We start from the raw sequence: 18,897 nt of genomic DNA on the forward strand, positions 1-18,897 counted from the left end.
AAGAAAAGGAATGCGGATGCCCATGCAACTGCAGCGGAAACCAGGAGCGGACCAATACGCGCGCTTCAGTAGGACGACAAGCCCCTAAAATTGATATACGCCATGAACCACCTCCGCCATTCGAAAGGCCTATAAATAACGGCCCAAGAAATGCACCGGAAGGAGGTTATGTTCGAGGATCCGCAACACGAGGAAGGGGATTTTTAAATGGTAGACCTCGAATGCCTCACGAGTATGGTACCCGGCCGTGCCAATTCTGCAGGAACGGGTACCACGAAAATTACACATGCCCCGATTATCCAGCCTGGAGAAGGAACCAAGAAGCATCAAGGCGAGAAGACCAGTCACAACAATGAGGAGACGACGCAGGGCCTGTTCACCGCCTCCGAGTCAAGGTTAGGAGCCCGGACGCTGCTGATGTCTCCCCACATGACGGCGATATGTTTGAGAACTTTCTTCCAAAGTCTATTAGTGAAAAGTGTCATAGTAACTTTCTTAAAAAGCCTGTGAAGTTAAGTGGTACATTAGAAAATAGAAACAATACTTCGACGGACAATGTCAATATCTATTTTAAAAATAATAATGTAAATTCAAAAGAAAGAAATGAAAAATCACAGGCATTGCTCGCCGACGTTTGTTTAAATAATAAGTTACTTAAAGATAAAAACTATAACAAGTCTGAAAGGTTGAATGAATGTAGGATGTCAGAAAAAAATGGTGTACGTCAAATCGACGATGCTGTCATCATCGCAGAGAATTCCCGCAGTAAAACAGTAAGTAATTGTTTAAATCCCGAGACTTGGCTGATAAAATTAGAAAAACAATCTCATATTATGGCGCGTAAAAATTTTGAAACGCCTTACGAAACTGTAAACAAATATTCTCTTTGTCCTACACAGAATATAAAAATGCCTTATGCAAAGTTGAATAAATACTCTAAGTATAATCCTTTGAAAACCTTTCAGGTAATAAATTCTAATAAAATAGATGTATATAAAAATTGTTATGTCCATAATAAATGTGGAAATATTCAAGATAACAAGACTACAATAAGCAAAATATCGAAAATGACATCGTTCGATAAATCAACGCATAAAAATGTTACGCATCTAGATATTACTGACAGTTCATCTTGTGAAATGCGTGATTTACGAAATATTACAAGTCGAGAACAATTAAATTCGTTTTTGTATATGACGCCACATGGATGTTTAAATATAAATAAAGCGATTATGTTACCATCGGCTGGTTTCAAAGAAAAGAATGATAACATAACGTGCTTGACATTTGAAAAAAATATTAATGAAAGAAATAGTGTGAAGTGTTTAGATATAATTAAAAATGACGCATCGATATCTGATTTAAATAAGAGCAGTGTGGAACATATTGAGAAAATTGACAGTGGCGTACATATAAGTAATATAGAAAATAAAAGTGTGAAATATTTAGATGTAATTGATAATGATGCATTGACATTTGAATTAGATAATAAAAGTGTTAAACATATGGAGAAAATCGACAGTGGCGTACATGTAAGTAATGTAGGAAATAAAAGTGTGAAAGATAAGAATGAAAATAATAATAGTTTATCTACAATGCATTTAGTAAGTAGTAAAATAAAATACGATAAAGTATCCCCTAAGGATATTGTAACAATAATTAATGATAAATATGCGTCCAACGGAGAAATACTAAAACAAATAAATTGCAGAATTAATAGCATTGGTACACACCAAGACGCTAACATAAAGGAACAGCCCTATATTGGAGTGCCAGAAATGGAACATGTCAATACCGATGAAGAAGAAGAGGAAGATAATACGGAGGCACCGAACACATCCCTCCAGGAAGTACCTGATACTCAGGACATCGTTGCAAGACGAGACACGACCACTGGACACGACATAGCGCAGGGAACTGTACACTCCCCGCCTGCGTCGCCGTATCGTGACGAGTCTACAAATTATTTGTCCCTGGGGCATGATGATGCAACTGGAAGGACATGTGAAGCGTCGACGTCAAAAAGTGACAAAGTAGTGAGAAATTGGAAAAGAATCAGGACTCCAGAAACGTCCTCGGAATCTTGTGGGGAAGAGGGGCAGGTAACCGGGTTTGAAACCGGGACAACTTACCATAATCTCTCCTTAACCAAGGTACCTGACGTAGAAGGATTGACTGACGATGAAATACCGCTTAGTGAGGTGAAAATTGCATTAGACGCCTCTCGCCAGAGGAAAACCACTGTACCGACGGGTACAGTCCCTCTTGATACAACACTTATTCACCCAGTGAAAAGAAGGGCTCGACGTCAACAAAAGACGCGACCGACGCTCAAAAAGAAATAAAATTAAATAAAAAGAAAACTAAAAACGATTGATATTCTAGACATCAATACGAAAAACATATACCCAGCAAAACTCAATGATCTCGCACAACGACGTCTTGAGTGGATGACTGGAAAATAAAATAAATATACCTAGCACACTCAATAATCCCGCACAACGGCATCTTGAGGAGATGACTAGAAGTAAACAATTGACTAAATAAAATAAATAACGAAAGTTAGTTCTAACGCTTTTGACAATGTAACCAATTACGTCCTATCTAACAAAAAGTAACGCGAAAATGTAAAGATGAAACGGTAATAAGGTAAACAAAAAAAAAAATGGTAATAAAGAGAATTGTTGAACGAAAATTTTAATAAATAAGGTTTTAAACATGTAAGTATTAAAATATATACTGAACGAATTATTGAGGAATCGGGAATATGGCCGAGAAATCAGGGTGAACGTACAAATCGCTGAAAGGGGGGACATTTTGTTTTGCCGATCCCTACACCCGCTCTTTAACTGGTGTCCACACTTTCTAAATTCTGATGGTTTGTACAAGTCGCCTGATCAAAAAGAAATAACCGGCTTAACAAAAACATATAACCAGCTTCCCCAATAACCTATCAGGATTGTAGGCTATTATAAGTCTTTTAAGTTACTTTAAAGTTGGAATCGTATAACTAATAAAATGTAAATGTATGTAACATACCATGTATTGACGATCGTCCAAGGGACAAAGTACGTGGCCGTGAGATTAGGATCGACGTTTGGGCATCAAAAATTAGGGGCGAATTAACACCAACAGAAAATACCGTTTAAATATCTATGATAATATAATATATATTTGATGGCCCAAACATTGTCACCTAATCTTTACCCCGGCGGCTTTATAAAACTCATAACTAAAATCCCTTGGAAAATCGTCAATCTATTTTTCTATTTCAGTTTAAGTCCTCGCCCTGTGTATGCACTGGTGTACACTAGGTGGGAAGAATTTGGTAAATTGAAACAAGTATGCGAGGTGACGAAAGGAGTCAATAGATTAAGAAAATATTTAAATTGTTTAATTATGTTTTCCAATAATATGGTATGTACCTAGCACGTAAGTTTTAAATAAAGAAATATCTTAATAATAAATATGTATACTGGTATGTGAGAAGATGTAAAATTGTTATACTATAAAGGAGATGAATGCCGGAGTAAATGAGAATTGAGATAAATAAATGTAAGCGAGGATTAAAATATAGTAACATGTATAGCATAATTACCGCAGAGAGTTACTATTAAACTCAGTAGTTTTGTTTTGTATAATTAAATTCAGTAGCTTCATTTTATAATTTAAAATAATACACGTATTGCACTGCCTTATCCTATAAATCACTGTATACTGCATATGCGTGAGTCGGAAGATTATTTTGATAGTATGTGTGTACTGTTATACCGATACGATTTGAACGAATCGGCTGGGAATTCCCTATCCATTTTTTTTCTTTGCGATGTTTTTATAATTTGTAAATTTTAAAAACTTCTTAAATACTTAACTTTCTGCGTAGCTTTCTTCCGTAATTATGTTTTGAATAATTTTGTCTAGTTTATAGATTAGAATAAGATTTTATAACAAATTAAATGTTAAGTAATAACGCGCGACGCACTGCTAATTAGGTGGTGCCTCTGAGGAGGGGGGAGGGAGGCTTAAAAAAGTTCCTCTCCCGAAATGAGTAGTGCGGGAGTTCGATTCTGTCCTTCTAATAAGATAGTAATGTAGTTCGATTCGGCTCCTCTAGGAATATATTATAAAACCCACGCTCCTTTATGGCGTGCAAGTTAATAACTAAATAAATAAAAATTATCAATTGAATATCAAAAAATAAGTTCCCAAATAAATAATCCGTTTTATATAGAGTTAATAAAAATTAAATATAGTAACCCTGTAATGTTTAAAATGATAAAAAAAACGTGTTTATAAGAAAATAAATAAATAAACAAATTTTTAATATTTTCTTCAAGATTTTAATTTACATTATATCCATTTACTATAAACTATAAACATTTAATAACCACCCTATGGTACGTGCACTAACAAGTGAGCTAGCCAGATTTGTGTCGTGCTATTGAGGGTGTGTTACCTGAAAACATTAAAAAGAAAAATATTTTTTTTAAGTCAATGATAAATTTATAATTGGAAATTTGTGAATTTGTGAATTTATCACAGGACCAGATCTTTCTATCACTTACGTTATATTTTATGGTCATATTTATTATTAAAATTTAGTTTATGTAAGTTTTCTATTTTTTCATGTACCTACAGATTTTAGACTAATTCATATATATATATATTTTTTTTTTTTTAAAAAAACATCGATTTTTATAAAAATATAAATGTGTATAACTTGAAATCCTTATCGAATTCCTTGTCAGAATCCTTACAAGAAAAATGTATAAATTGCAAGCTTCGTATTTTTCCGCTAAGTGCCTCTGCTGGTATAATCATCCCCCTTAATGTGTATTCATGCAAGTGTTTAAAAATACTGCTACCATACTTTATCAGGACAACTGATTTGTATTACCAGTATTTAACATTGATCAGTTACAAAAACTTTTTACGAAACGATTATTTCGAATTTATATTGAAAAATAACATTTAATTACGAACATTTAATTTAATATACTTAACAAGTACAATATTCGTGCAGATAAAAATACATTAATATATTTTAATCACTGTGAGATCTCTAGTAGTTGTCGCTAATCGAACGTTATTTATGTATGCAATTATCGAAGGATAATAGAGAATATATTTTGTAATGACTTTGATGATACCATCTACCGGATAATTTTATCAACACAGTACGCTTTTGCGTATTCAGAATTAAACAACCATTTTACAACTAACCAAAGGAAATAAAATAAGTAATTGTGAATTTAAAATAAACACGACTTATTTTAAAGTTAATAAACCGTAAGTTATTATACATCATAAATTAGTAATTTTTCATACGAACACCTGTATTATTTGTCATAAAATATTTAATTAAATATGTACCTACACAATGTAAATTAATTAACCAATTTAATAATACCGTGAGTGTACTTTTGAAAAATAATCAATTTCGTGCGTCGTTGTCATTAGTGTGTTATTTTCTTACTTCACTCTATCACGATCAGGCATCGTAGTATAGAATAAGTACAAGGTTGCGCCATTTCCCTTAGTCCTTTACCACATTCCGCGCATTCTTCCATGGGAGAGCGGTCGCAAGTAATTGGGTATCAACTGGTATTTGACAATCACGGAACACGCCGGCGACTTTTAGTTAATTGAATAGTGTTACCCACCATGGCCGTGTTGTTCCAAAGTTCAGACGTAAAGCCGCAGCGCTCGAAATGGAAAATTTTACAAACCGGAGCGCTCGATAATTTTACGAAAATATTAACATAGGTAGTTATCTAATTGTATGTGTGTTTTCCAAAAAAGTGTGTTAGATTTTTTGTTACATGGCCTGTCTAGCTCAGACGGTCAAATTATTTTTTCACGAGACGGAGCGATAATTTTGGGGATTTTATGAACCGAAACGGCGCTCCGGTGCGCTCAGGTCCATTTAGAGCCCTGTAAAGCCGTCACATCTTATTTAACCATAGTCACTAGCCTATTCACGACAACCTCCAACTGTTTAATATTAGACTCAAGATTGACTGCTTCGTCTGCTACTCCAGATTGCGTCATTATGTGACAAGTGTCACCGACAGGTTTTTCTGCCCCTGAGGGGGGCGCTCCCATAAGGAGTAGTGCTCCCCAGCCGCTCGGTCTGACCCTGGTAGTCAATGTGCCACCGATGGAATGATGACGACCCTTGGCAAAGCCGAACAAAACATTTCATATATATAAGTCCCGCGGTTTGCTCTGACAGGTCCCACGACTTCTCAGAGTGAACTGTGGATGGTTAAGTCGGTCACAGACCATGTAAATATAGGTAATAAGGTAAAGGGTTATAAGATTAAAATGTTAATTAAATATACGTCTAGGTAAGGGGGTAATTAAATTAAATTAGATATAAAATATGATTTGGATGTAAGATAAATAGGTAATATAAATTGTAATATAATAGGTAAATGTAAAAAAAATATGTTATGCAAAGGATAACGAAGTAATAAAGGGGGAATATAGATGGGCGTTAATGGTATATAGTAATTAAGGAATTAATGTAATTTAAGTAATATTAATATTAATCATATTATGTACATCGATATCACTATATGTTTGGTTGATAGACTGACATCCGTCAACCTTATATAAATGTGTAGCATATGGCGGTATCGGTTTTGAATTGGTAAGAAATACGACCACCCCTAACAGATAAAAAGGCAAGATTATTAAATCCAAAGGCAGTCTGTTTTGTGGGTTCCGGGCGACGCCTTGTTGCCTCGGGACCCTTACGATCTCGTCTGCATAACTAATTAGAAATAATTAAGTTAATGTTAAATAATTAGTTAATAATAATCAAGTTAATTTTTAAATAATAATATTCGAATTAATTTTTAATTAATCAGTAATAAATGTGGTTATTTTTGTGACTTCGGATATTAGTTGACTCTTGTTTATTGAGTCTTCGAACTGTGAACTTCGAATATTAATTGATTTGACTTTTCTTTTTTCTTACTAATTGTGGTGTATGGATAATAACAATAAATCGAGTTTCTTTTAATTATTATAAACTTTGGGACTTTCGATACCAATGTGAATGATACTTTTGGACTATAATCCTTGATGAAGGAATGCCATAAGGCCAAACATATTCTAATAACAATAAAATACGAGTTCTGAAGATTTCATCTGGTGTTTAATTGACTTTGTGCCCCGTGACTTCTTGGTTACTCCACGTCCATGAGGTTCCTGCCTGTTCCTCCACATTAATGAACCTCCACTTCCAAGCGCCTGAGCTAGTCAGGAAGTCGGAGGCCTTCACAAGCATATTATCCTATTATCAGGATAACCGTCTTAAGCATTAAAAATCATCTACCACATTGGCATTGGGCCTCATGCCGTATTGTAATGTTAAAAAACCAACATGATGCTAAAAAGAAAGGACAATCATACCATTGCTTGATTCTTAGTCAGTGTTACCAACTGTCATTGACAAAAAACTTGCCAGAAAGCAAGCTATTTGGCAGGAAAAAACACGAGATTTTGTGATAATAAAATTGCAAGTAAATTAACTTATTTTACCAAGAACGAAGTCAATATCTTTCCTTTCGCGCAAAGAAGTGAAAAAATCGATAAAATGTCTACACGTGTAAAAACCACACATTTTAACAGACATATATTTCAAAATTGACACGGTTTCACAAGTTTCGTTTAGTGTCATTCCGATAATCGTCAAACTGATATCACATTAAATTATATGATTAATCTATAAGGCTATGAATGCTCCTATTGTTTCAATTTGTTAAAGCATGTTGTTTTATTTATCATGCTACTAAAATAAGTACCGACTTATCTACCTGCATTAAGTAGGTATCTGATAGTCAGAAGTATTTTGATTTGCATGAAAATAAATAAACTAAATATCTAGCGTATTTACAGCACATTTAAAGCTGTTGAAGACATCAAAAAATGTTAATAAAAACACCACAAGCCAGATGCGTCATTTTCAAGCCAGATGCTTATTGAAAATGGTAGATCTAGCAAGAAAAAGGCTAAATTGGCAATGCTTGGTGGGTTTAGAAAATTTCAGAAGAGGCTTCAGCTGCTCACATGCAGCACACTTGTGTGTACTTACCTATTTATAAATAATAGTAATATAATATTACTACATATTAATATCTAATTGTATACTCTGAAATTTTCGAAATAAAATTATAATCTTACTTTTCATTTCAGTCACCTATCGTTTACCCAGATCTATTATTGTAAACGTTTATATTAATTTATTCAAAAGTATTAGTTATTTTACTTAGCGACCTAAGTAATAATACGTGAAACAATCTCCACGGGACCGTACAAATACACATTGTGTTGGCGTTTTGTAAGGGAATTTCATGTTCACAATTGTATGAAATATTAATTTAGTCTATGAAATGCTCACATCACGAGGAGAGTTATCAGAGCTCATATTTAATTCAATTGCCACCCTTAACAATTAGCTAACATCGCTTGAGCATGTAAAATACCGTAATAGTTTCAATGTGTGAACAATTATAATATACACCAGAGTTTCACTAAGCAAGAATTCAGGTGTAACATAAGAAGAAAATATTTTCTTTCAAATTCAAATTATAATTTTGAATTTTATATATTAGTGGGGGTCCGCCCCCGACGTCCCTTCCCTGGGCGTTTCGCCAAATCCCTTACTAGAACTTTGAAATACGTTCAAAATTAAAAATCTCATTAATGCAATCTTATATTACAATATCTCGAAAAGTAGATCGACGATACCCATGTTTATTTTACATATTATTTACCCGTCTCATCGAAAGTAGGGTAAGAGGTACAATCGTGGGCCACCTTCCAGTGATGGGCCACTCAGCAGTAAAACCCAAAAAATAAGTATTTAAAAACTTAAATGATGGGTATTTGTTCCTATATGTGACAACATCATATACTTCGGTTCTAGCACATTATTTCCTGTATAGGTAGCAGGACTGACCATATAAGTGACCATTTTGTATACCAAGTCACACGTTTTGCATTTTGTCTGACAATTGCTTAACTTTTTGTTAAGGAAATGACATACTTTGTAAGGTAAGATCTCTTTAACTATATATCTAATTATGCTTTTTATTTAATAATCGTTATGCTGGATATTCAAACACATAATTATGTTAAGTCTACGACTATTTTAAATTAAAATGACACATCTAGCTGGGTGGCCATTCACTGCACTAAATATATGTAGCAGTTGTATGATGGGCCGGGCTGGCCGATGACTGAAAAAATGGTTTTTTACTTTTAATTAACTTTTTTATGCTAAATACAATATTTATAATGCACTATGGTACTTGCAGTTTTTAATTAATTAATTTTAAACGGTCGTTGGCCACGTGGCCGATCACTGAATTTGTACTGGCCGATCACTGTATTTAGAAATATTTAACTTCCCATTTCTTTCAGAATATCAAAATATTGAATAATTTAAGTTTAAAATATGATGTTAAAACTATAGATAATGCTATTGCATACTTTTTATAAAAATGGGGGATCGCTATGTGAAGTTGCAAAAAAAAAAATAGGAGTGCCACGATCGATATCAATCCATTGCACATATTTTCTATCCGAATCTGGTTACTGTGGGTATAGAGTTTCCTATATTATTTATCGAAAGGCATAAGTCACATCGTATCTACCAAGTTAGTGTGCTTTGTCTAAAAATTTATTTGAAATACATCTTATAGCACTATACTCCTAATGCACCAAGGATTCTTCAGCTTGTAGATATAACTGTTTTCCCTCCAGTTAAAGCTGCAAAATATCGCAAAATGCTGTTTTCATCCTTAAAGATTTTACGATGTAGTGTGCAATTAAACAGAAGAAAACCTTAAAAATATTCAAAATACTAGCGGAGGTAAACAGATAAAACATTTTTTATACCATACCTACCGATTGCGGAAAAACTGACAACAGCTAGAGCATAGAAAATATAACCCAATGTATCTAATGTGTCAGTGCCGAGAGAGAATGCAACATGGCAATAGATACTGAACGCATGGAAGAAATAAATGAAAATATGGTAAATACTCGTATAATATCTACAGTTCTAATTCAAATATTATCATGGCCTCAGATACCAAAAATAAACGATAAACATTTTTTAAAAAGAGTCCCATTCGCCATTACTTTGCAAAAATATAGAGATATTTAAGACCAAAAAATGGAAAACAAAAAAAGTGCAGAGGAAGATAAAAAAATAGCACATTTTAATGAGGCAATTGAAAGTAGAGGCAATCAAAAATAATAAAGTTTAAAAAATGGCGGCTAACATCGTTGTGCGATTTGTGAAATAATAATAAAACATCTTAATAAATTAGAATGTTCAGTGTATAAAGATAGCTTCCATTCAAATTGCGTTCCAAAATCTCAGCAGGTCCATGTCCCAATTGAGATTGATGTTTTATTTAGTGACTCAGGTGATGAAGTATTCAACAGACAGGTCAATAATTTTCTAAGACCTTAGAATACACTCTCTGTCACTCTATCCTCTTTTATTACATGAACGGTGAGATAAAGGAGTATGTTTGTTGATTATATCATAAGATTAGACACGTTGATTCAATATTTTATTGAATAGTAAGCCTTAGTTGTTTAATTTATGCAGAAAAAGACGGGTGACCCATCACTGTCTGGAAAGTGGCCGATCACTATCTGAGTGTGGCCCATCACTGTACTTTTTGCAATTTTTTTTTCTTTTACATTTTTTGTAATAACCATGTTTGGTATTATAAAATATGTACACATATGTATCAATATACATGCTTTGTAAACACGAAAAAAAATTGCATTTCAATAAAACCGCATTAATAAGCTTGTTCTGACTGATCAAAGCAAGCCATTCGCTTAACTGGCCCATCATTGTACCTCTTACCCTATATTAGGTTTAAGATCATCAGTATGATAAAAAAAAGTTTTTTTTAAAAAAATCTGTATGTTCACTCTATGCTTAAAATACTGGACCGCCCCCACATTTTCTCAAAATGCATTATCATTGCATTAGCATATGTATCCAAAATTTCAAATCTTTGGGCTTAAGAGACATATGAGATAAATGAGCTTAACAACAACGTGACATGAAATCCTGTTACAAAATCATGATTTAAAAACTTTTGATTATCGTTTTTTATTACCAGTCAATTAGTCAGAAACCTGAGATAAAGGAACGGCTATCGACAAGATGTCTGAGATGCATTCTGCAGTTTTTTCAATATATTTTTCGGCTCAGACCAAATACTCTGGAGACACATAGTCTTGGGCAGCTTCTAGAAAAAACCAAGTGAAAAAAGGACCTTACTGGGGACAGATTTCAGTCTGCCTGAGAGAAGCAAAAGACCTTGCGACATAGAGAGTCTTAGTCGCTAAGAAGCTAACAGCATTTAAAGGTGGTCACAATCATCATACATGTGGAAACGACCGAGAAGAGCGATAAAGTAAAATAGTCTGAATTTTCTCAACCTTAAAGCTCTGCTTCAACTAATTACAAACAGGAAACCCATTTTCACTCTCAATACAATAATATAAAACAATACAATAACTAACATACATAATTTTGAAAACACTTCTGAGAAAATATATAACCAATAGAAAAAAATCTTATTTGGAAAAAATACGACACCCAGCAGAAATCGAACCGCATCTCTCGGGTTTTGCGCCCATGCACATAGACCGCTATACTATTGGTACCACATTTAATTGCGACAAATTTTAACTAATGACTTTTAATACTCTCTATAGCGTTTTCCAAATTTAAATCAATGTAGGTATTATTATTTTAATTACTAACCGACGTCACGGTTCACTCCAAGATTTTTTATTGTAACTTACTTGAACTTGCTAATAATTAATACAATATCTATTCTTCTTACATAAACTGAACTGAGGTGTGGTAGTAATAATTATGTATTATTACGTAGTGATCTGACTCGAGTTGACAACATCATAAAATCAGCAACACGGCGCAACTCACTTATTAAACATCATAAATAACCTACCATATTACCGTTGTGTGAATGAAGTTGGCAGCAGAAAAATTCGCCAACAAATCCATTAAAATATTTTATAACCAATATAATAAATTATGAAATAATATTACTGACACATTTTCTTTCTACTTAAGAGTTTACCTATCCGGCATAATAAAATTGTATATCGTTGATTTTCCTAACAATTTCCATTCTAAAATTCAAACCTCTTTTTATTATTTTTTTAGATCTTTACATTAACCTGATTTTTCATGCTATAACTATGTACACTCTGTAAACACATCTCATTACTAAAATTAAAGTGTAAAATACATATACGTACGTGTAAAATAGCAAAGTCTTCCTCCATGTATCTACTGAATAAAGTTTGAGAGTATGTACATACATAATATTACACGCCTTCACGCTTTGAAATCACAGCTACACGAAATTAGTTTTGAATATTATTTGTCAGACTGCGTATATATTAATACTAATTTGAATGAAATATTACAATTGCAAGGTATATATAGTTATGATATCGAATATTATAATATATATCTAATAAATATATGCCTACCCTTAATTTTATTACAAAAACCATGTATGTATTAATAGAAAATAATTACAAGATAAAAACAACTTTTTATATACAACGTTTTTAAATTTTCTATTGAATCATATAAACTTGACTTGACTAGCTTAAACGATCAAAAAAAATATTACTTGATAGAAATACTGAATAATGAAATGTCATTTCATATTGATTTCCATAGTAACGCACGTATATATTATTTAATAATTTAGTTGCTAGGACCCACTAGCAATCAATGAATTAACTAGAATTAACTAAAAATGATTTCAATTCTACTTAAAGATGGCTAAAAGTATTAAAAAAATGCATTGGCATCGTGTTCTGATATATTCTAAAAGTCTAGCTAGTCGGGAAGTTAGTTAAAAATCAATTGCAAGATTTGTACCGGACAAACAAATAAGAATACGACATAAGAAAAACGTTGTAAAATAGATTCATTATTAATTATTGTTCATCTCATCCACTCTAAATCTCGTTACCGTTTCCACTTTTCTCGGTCTTTAGTGCGTCGTTCACGTTCAATGTTCCAGCAGAGACTTAGTTGCCTGTTATATATTTTTTCATTAGTATCTCTTGGGTAGCACATGATGATGTGAATATGTAATTGTTGTTCATCAGTGATCTGTTCTTCACGGGACATTCTTACGCATCTCCATTTCTAAGTTTTGAAGCAGTATATAATTTTTCCTACGTCACATTTGCTGCGACCAACGCAACTGGTGTGTTGCCCATCAGTTAGCCATTAAATGTAATTAGCATGTTATTTGAATGTGGTAATTAAATATTAATTAAAAAGTCCACAGCGAATGGGTTTAATTTACTATCTTATTATTTATATTTTGATCCATGTGCCTTATGCCCAACATGCATCTCTCCATACACCACGATGTTTTTATTATAACCGTAATAAGCAATTTGTAGTCAGATCAGTTTGTGCATTTTGTTTAACAATATGATATACAAGTATGATACAGCTATTTCGATTAAATTGAAATTCTACCATTCTTAGATATAATGAAATCGTTTTCTGTCCTAATCGGAATATGTGGGTCTCAAAACAGTCGGGATTATATTAATTTACTTATCTTCATGATTAATGGCGTTTAGTAATTTGTACAGTCCATTATGCACTATATCAAACACGCATTGAAAAAATAATATGATTTTTTCTGTCTAGTGGCGGGAAGTTTGTATATGGTCACTCTACAAAATAATTCTTCGACACCTAATGAATATTACTAAATTAATATTTCTGTTGAACATAATTTTGAAAACACTTCTGAGAAAAAATATTATAACCAATAGGAAAAAATCTTTTTTGAAAAAAGTAAGACACCCCTCAGGATCGAACCTGCATCTCTTGGGTATCGCGCCCACGCATGTTGACCACAATACTAAAGGAGTCATACTTAATTACGACAAATTTTAACTAATGGCGTTTAATACTCACTGAAGCGCTTTCTATATTGAGCTACATTGGTGATCGGCTTTTGTATTTTAAATCAAAGTAGGTATTACTTTAATTACTACCAACGTCACGGATCACTTCAAGATTTTTTTTTTGTAACTTATTGAACTTGCTTATAATTTTTAATTAAATATTTTTTTATTCAACAGAATGTAAGATTCTTTAATTTTGTGAATTATTCATTGAAAAAAATATAGTTAATAATTCTATATTATATTTCTAAAACACGCCTGATTTTATCCAGGTTATTGCCCAACACTAAAAAGTACTATTGTACATTATATATATCATTTTAAAATCTACAAACAAGATATGAATACTTGATATAAAGCGTACTAATATGCTGGTACTAGGTATATGCATATACCCACTTACTCCCATAGTCATACTTGCTTGCTAGCTGATAGCTACTGACTTTATATAGAGTCATTTGTTGACCTTTGATGTAGATAATGTGGCAACCCAATTTGCCCATTTTGATTGCTTGTCATTGGGTTATGTACTGCACTGCTTTTGACGTAGCTTAACAAAGCAATCTCGGCTCCACCACTGATGCGTTGCCCTAACTAGCATCCGTATACTGAGAACACTAGATGTTACCGTATGTAGATTACACGTGACCTGCATACAGGGCTTCAGCCACCTGAAATGTTTGACGATCAACATTTAGAATAATATTAAGTAGCCTAGGTATGTTTTGGATTTGATTGCACTAAACCAGGGGTGGTGAGCTAAAAAATAGAATATTTTTAATAATATGATTTTGGTTGTCATTTATCATATAATTGATTTACTACATAAACAAGAATTAATTGTATTCATTGTCAGTGTGTATTTGTCATTGGTGAGTGCGCATAGTGCCTGAATATGCCGAAAGACGAAACCCCAAAAAATGACTCAAATGCAATAATACAAGTCTCAAATCAATTATAATATAAATTAAAATTTCATCAAGGACTTAAACACTATTACATTTACAAGGAAGGTATTATTTTAGTATTATGTTAATCTTAAAATGAAAATTGAAAACACCAAAGATTAAATCAGATAGTTGATCAATAAAACATTGGTCTGCCATAAGGGCTATTTTGACAGCTATCGTGACTTATTTTAATGAAACTTTACAGTCTAGAGTCTAGACAATGAATGTTCTTTTACTTCCTAACTACCTCGCCCACTACCAGATTTAACCACTACCCAAAAAAATAGATTACAACAGTTATTAAAAATAATGTAAAATTTTATTAACAAAAAAAATCATTGGATATTTTTGGTACTTAGGTACGTCAAAATAAATCACTAAAACATAGCCGATAAAATTAATTTCTGTATCCAATATCATATTATGTATGTTTCTGCCAATTCGTTAGTACTGAGTAGTTATATAGAAGTGCATTTAATTGGTTTAATACCGGCTACAGCTAATTTCATGCGGCCAAGAAAAGGTTCCTCTTACTTCCCTTAATTAGAATAACTATGCCAAAACTAAGCATGAGTATAATAGGTACCTACATAAAACATAATTTTCTGAGAATATTTTCCCACTTATACATAAACTTTGCAAAATATTAATAATCGCCATCAAAACACTTATTTTCGGTTTTAGTATTCATTACAATCAGGGTTTCCCAAACTATGTTCCGCGGAACACCAGTGTTCCGCCGAACCTGAATAGGTGTTCCGCGACAATTTGGAAAGGTTTTATACACTGTTGCAACATGTTCTGAAAACTAGTATGAATGATTCCTGGGTTCGGAATCCATTTTCCGTGATAGCTAAACCAGTAGGCTTAAGCGCAAGTGACTATGAAAATCTTATTGATTTAATTAGTGAGTCTGATTTGAAGATCAGCCTTTAAATGATTTCTGGGCGAGTTTGTCAGAAGAGTATCCCAATTTTTCAAAAAAAGCTTTTATTGTTTTCATGGCCCCCACAGGGGGGGCTGACAGGGCTTTAGCCTGGGGGCACGGGCTCTGAGTGGGCCCGGCGTGGCGAATTGATCAGATAAGTAAGATAAACACACATTACAATTTTGCTTTAATAGTTAAAAAGTAGCGCTATTTTACTTAATGACTATTAATATTTGTTAATTTTAAATTAAATAATTGAACAATATAATTTTTGATTATTGCGATACTCGACAACTCCATGATGAAAATATAAAAAAAATAGTTAATAAGATACTGAATAAAGGCCCTTAATTTGAGCTGTAACAAAATTTTAAAAATGTTAATGTGATGTGTCACACTGCCTTTAACATTAGAGATAAGTAGGGGACCGCCAAAAATCTTAGCCTGAGGGCCCGCTTCAGAGTGTGGGGGCCATGATTGTTTTACTTCCGTTTTCTACTACCTATTTATCCGAAGCGGGATTTTCTCTTTATCTTGCCACACCAGATATTAGAATGAAACTTACCAATATTGTGCCTGATATCAAGAAGATATGCAATTCGAGGACTCAAAATTATCAAAGTCATTACCTAAGTGCTTTATTTATTCATATTCTTATGTTTATTTTATATTATAGTTGTATATTTAAAAATATGTAATTACTAAATAAATAATGTGTTTTTACATTTTTTTTTAAATTTTAACTAGTAGGAATCAATCAAAAAAATAAGCTAAGTGTTCCGTTAAAATTTCCGGGTTTGCGAAGTGTGCCATTGCAGAAAAAGTTTGGGAAACCCTGCATTACATAATTGTTTATGTTCATGGGCGCGCGGCTATAATGTTGTTGGTCCTAGGTTCCAATCCTGGGTCTGGCAAGTACACATATTGTTTTTCAATTTGTGTATGAGTTTGAGTATGGACCTAATAGGTTATGCAAGTGGCTGATATTATTAGAATCGGACATGGTCAGAAAAGTGAAGAAAAAAAGTCATGTAAAGTTAGATATGACAAAACATTGTATACTACTCTAGTTCAGTGTTGAGCAACGTAAGGCCCAGTTAGGATTTGTTTTATATTAATATGTCAGAATACGAAGAATAAGTATAAAATATTATTAAAAAACTTCTTCTTGTGGCGGCCAAGATTTATACCAGATTGTAGAGCCAAATAATATAATTTTAATAATAATAAACATAATATAATATGTAAGTGTATTAACGCGTAAAAGTTTTTGGTATTTAAGCTGGTCCCCATGAAAATAAAGATTAGTTATATAGTTAAAACAAACCGTTTAAACAATGCTACATGTATTTTTGCATTGTGGTGGAATACAATTTTATTTATCACACTTTTTATTATATAAGTAATAAGTTTTGAAAATAGAGTGCAAGCTGTAATAAGAATTAAATTGTAGAAAAGAACAGGAACGATATAATTGAAAATTTAATACAAAACATAATTTGATTCAACAGAGCATATTTTATTGTTCCTTGAATAATTTGACGCTTAGTGTTGTTGAAGAAATAAAACGAATGACAGGCGCGAGGTAAAATTTAATTAAAGTATAAACTTTCAACTGAGTACGACCCTGTTCCAGCCCTACTTTCACCACACTGCGCCACTTTCAATGAATTTAAGTATCCATTCCAGCGGAAGAGCGCATTCAGATTATGAGGTATATTGTGACCGATTCACATAAGAATTCTGGTCAGTCGTACACAAAATTACATCAATTTCAACACATCTGTTGTTTTTTTAATATATGGTTATATTTAAGTTTATATCAAACGAACGTAATAGTGTACAATTATACGAATCTGTTTGAAAACATTGAAAAGTCGTGAAAAATATATTCAAAATGAATTCATAATCTTAATTCTTAATCATAATTCAAAATTTAGACAAAAAATCCTAAACTGTAAGACTGCTATTTAAAATGATTTTATATCAATATATTTTTTACTTCAAATATTAACATGTTTCATCCCTCTGTTCAGGCAAGCTGGCCATTTTTTGTGCAATGTACCCAACTTTTCATTTTGTTTATGTAATGTCTAATTGTATTTTTCTTTCCTGCTCATTTATTATAATAAACATTATATACATAATACTTTTGGCGCGTGTTTTTTGTTTTTCGTTTTTCGTTTTGTCATCTGTGTTTACACATACGAGTATTATGTTATATTTTTTGTAAACATTACGCGTTTGTTGAATGCTGATAAACGATTTTAGTAGATATTGCAGGTCCTACAGTTTAGGAGTTTTAGGACCAGTTATTAACATATATATATTATAACCATGGCCCCCACGTCATGAAGCGGGTCCTCAGGCTAGGATGTTTGGCGGCCCCCCCTACCTATCGCTAAGGGTAAAGTCAGAGTGACGCGCTACACTAGCGTTATCCATATGGTGTATTTTTAGCGATTTTTTATATTTTGAATATGTACGAGTACATCCATTTGAATTATGGAGTTGTCGAGTATCGGCACACACTAAAAAATTGCATTGTACAACCAAATACTTTTAATTATTAATATTACCAAGCAAAATAGCGCCGCAGGCGAATTTTTTACTATTAGAGCAAATTTGTGATTTGTGTTTATCTCACTAATCTGGTCGGCTCGCCACGCCAGGCCCTTCCTGAACCCGGGCCCCCAGGCTCGAGCCATGTCAGCCCCCCCTTATGGGGGCCATGCTTATAACTATAACTCCGCGGTTGGATATAAAAATGCTTAGTTTTGTGTTTGATTCAATGAAAGGACACGAAGGGTAAGTGGGCTCGCACATCAGAACTCGCCGCATGCGTCTTATGACACATTTGTTGATGTGACGTCATCGTAAACTAAGAAACAAACGTTATCAAATGGAGCTTCGCAGATTGGCCGGTGCAACTGCGATGCGAGACGATCCGCAGATGCAACATGTCGCATTTTCTACAGCCTGTATGTTGTA

The 18,897-nt window shown here is 33.0% G+C and overlaps 1 protein-coding gene across 1 annotated transcript in view; it reads left to right on the top strand.

Moving 5' to 3' along the window:
- Positions 1-1,778: 1,778 nt before the first annotated feature.
- The window catches only part of LOC147072520 (uncharacterized), a 70,665-nt gene continuing 53,546 nt past the window's right edge, over positions 1,779-18,897 (top strand). Inside the window, exon 1 of the mRNA XM_085947332.1 lies at positions 1,779-2,253. Coding sequence (XP_085803458.1) covers positions 1,779-2,253 — 475 coding nt within the window. The remainder of the gene's footprint in view (positions 2,254-18,897) is intronic.

Source organism: Rhyacophila brunnea, unplaced genomic scaffold, assembly GCF_057557595.1.
Source record: "Rhyacophila brunnea isolate RB1 unplaced genomic scaffold, BYU_Rbru_1.0 scaffold_2, whole genome shotgun sequence".
NCBI classification, from domain to species: Eukaryota; Metazoa; Arthropoda; class Insecta; order Trichoptera; family Rhyacophilidae; genus Rhyacophila; species Rhyacophila brunnea.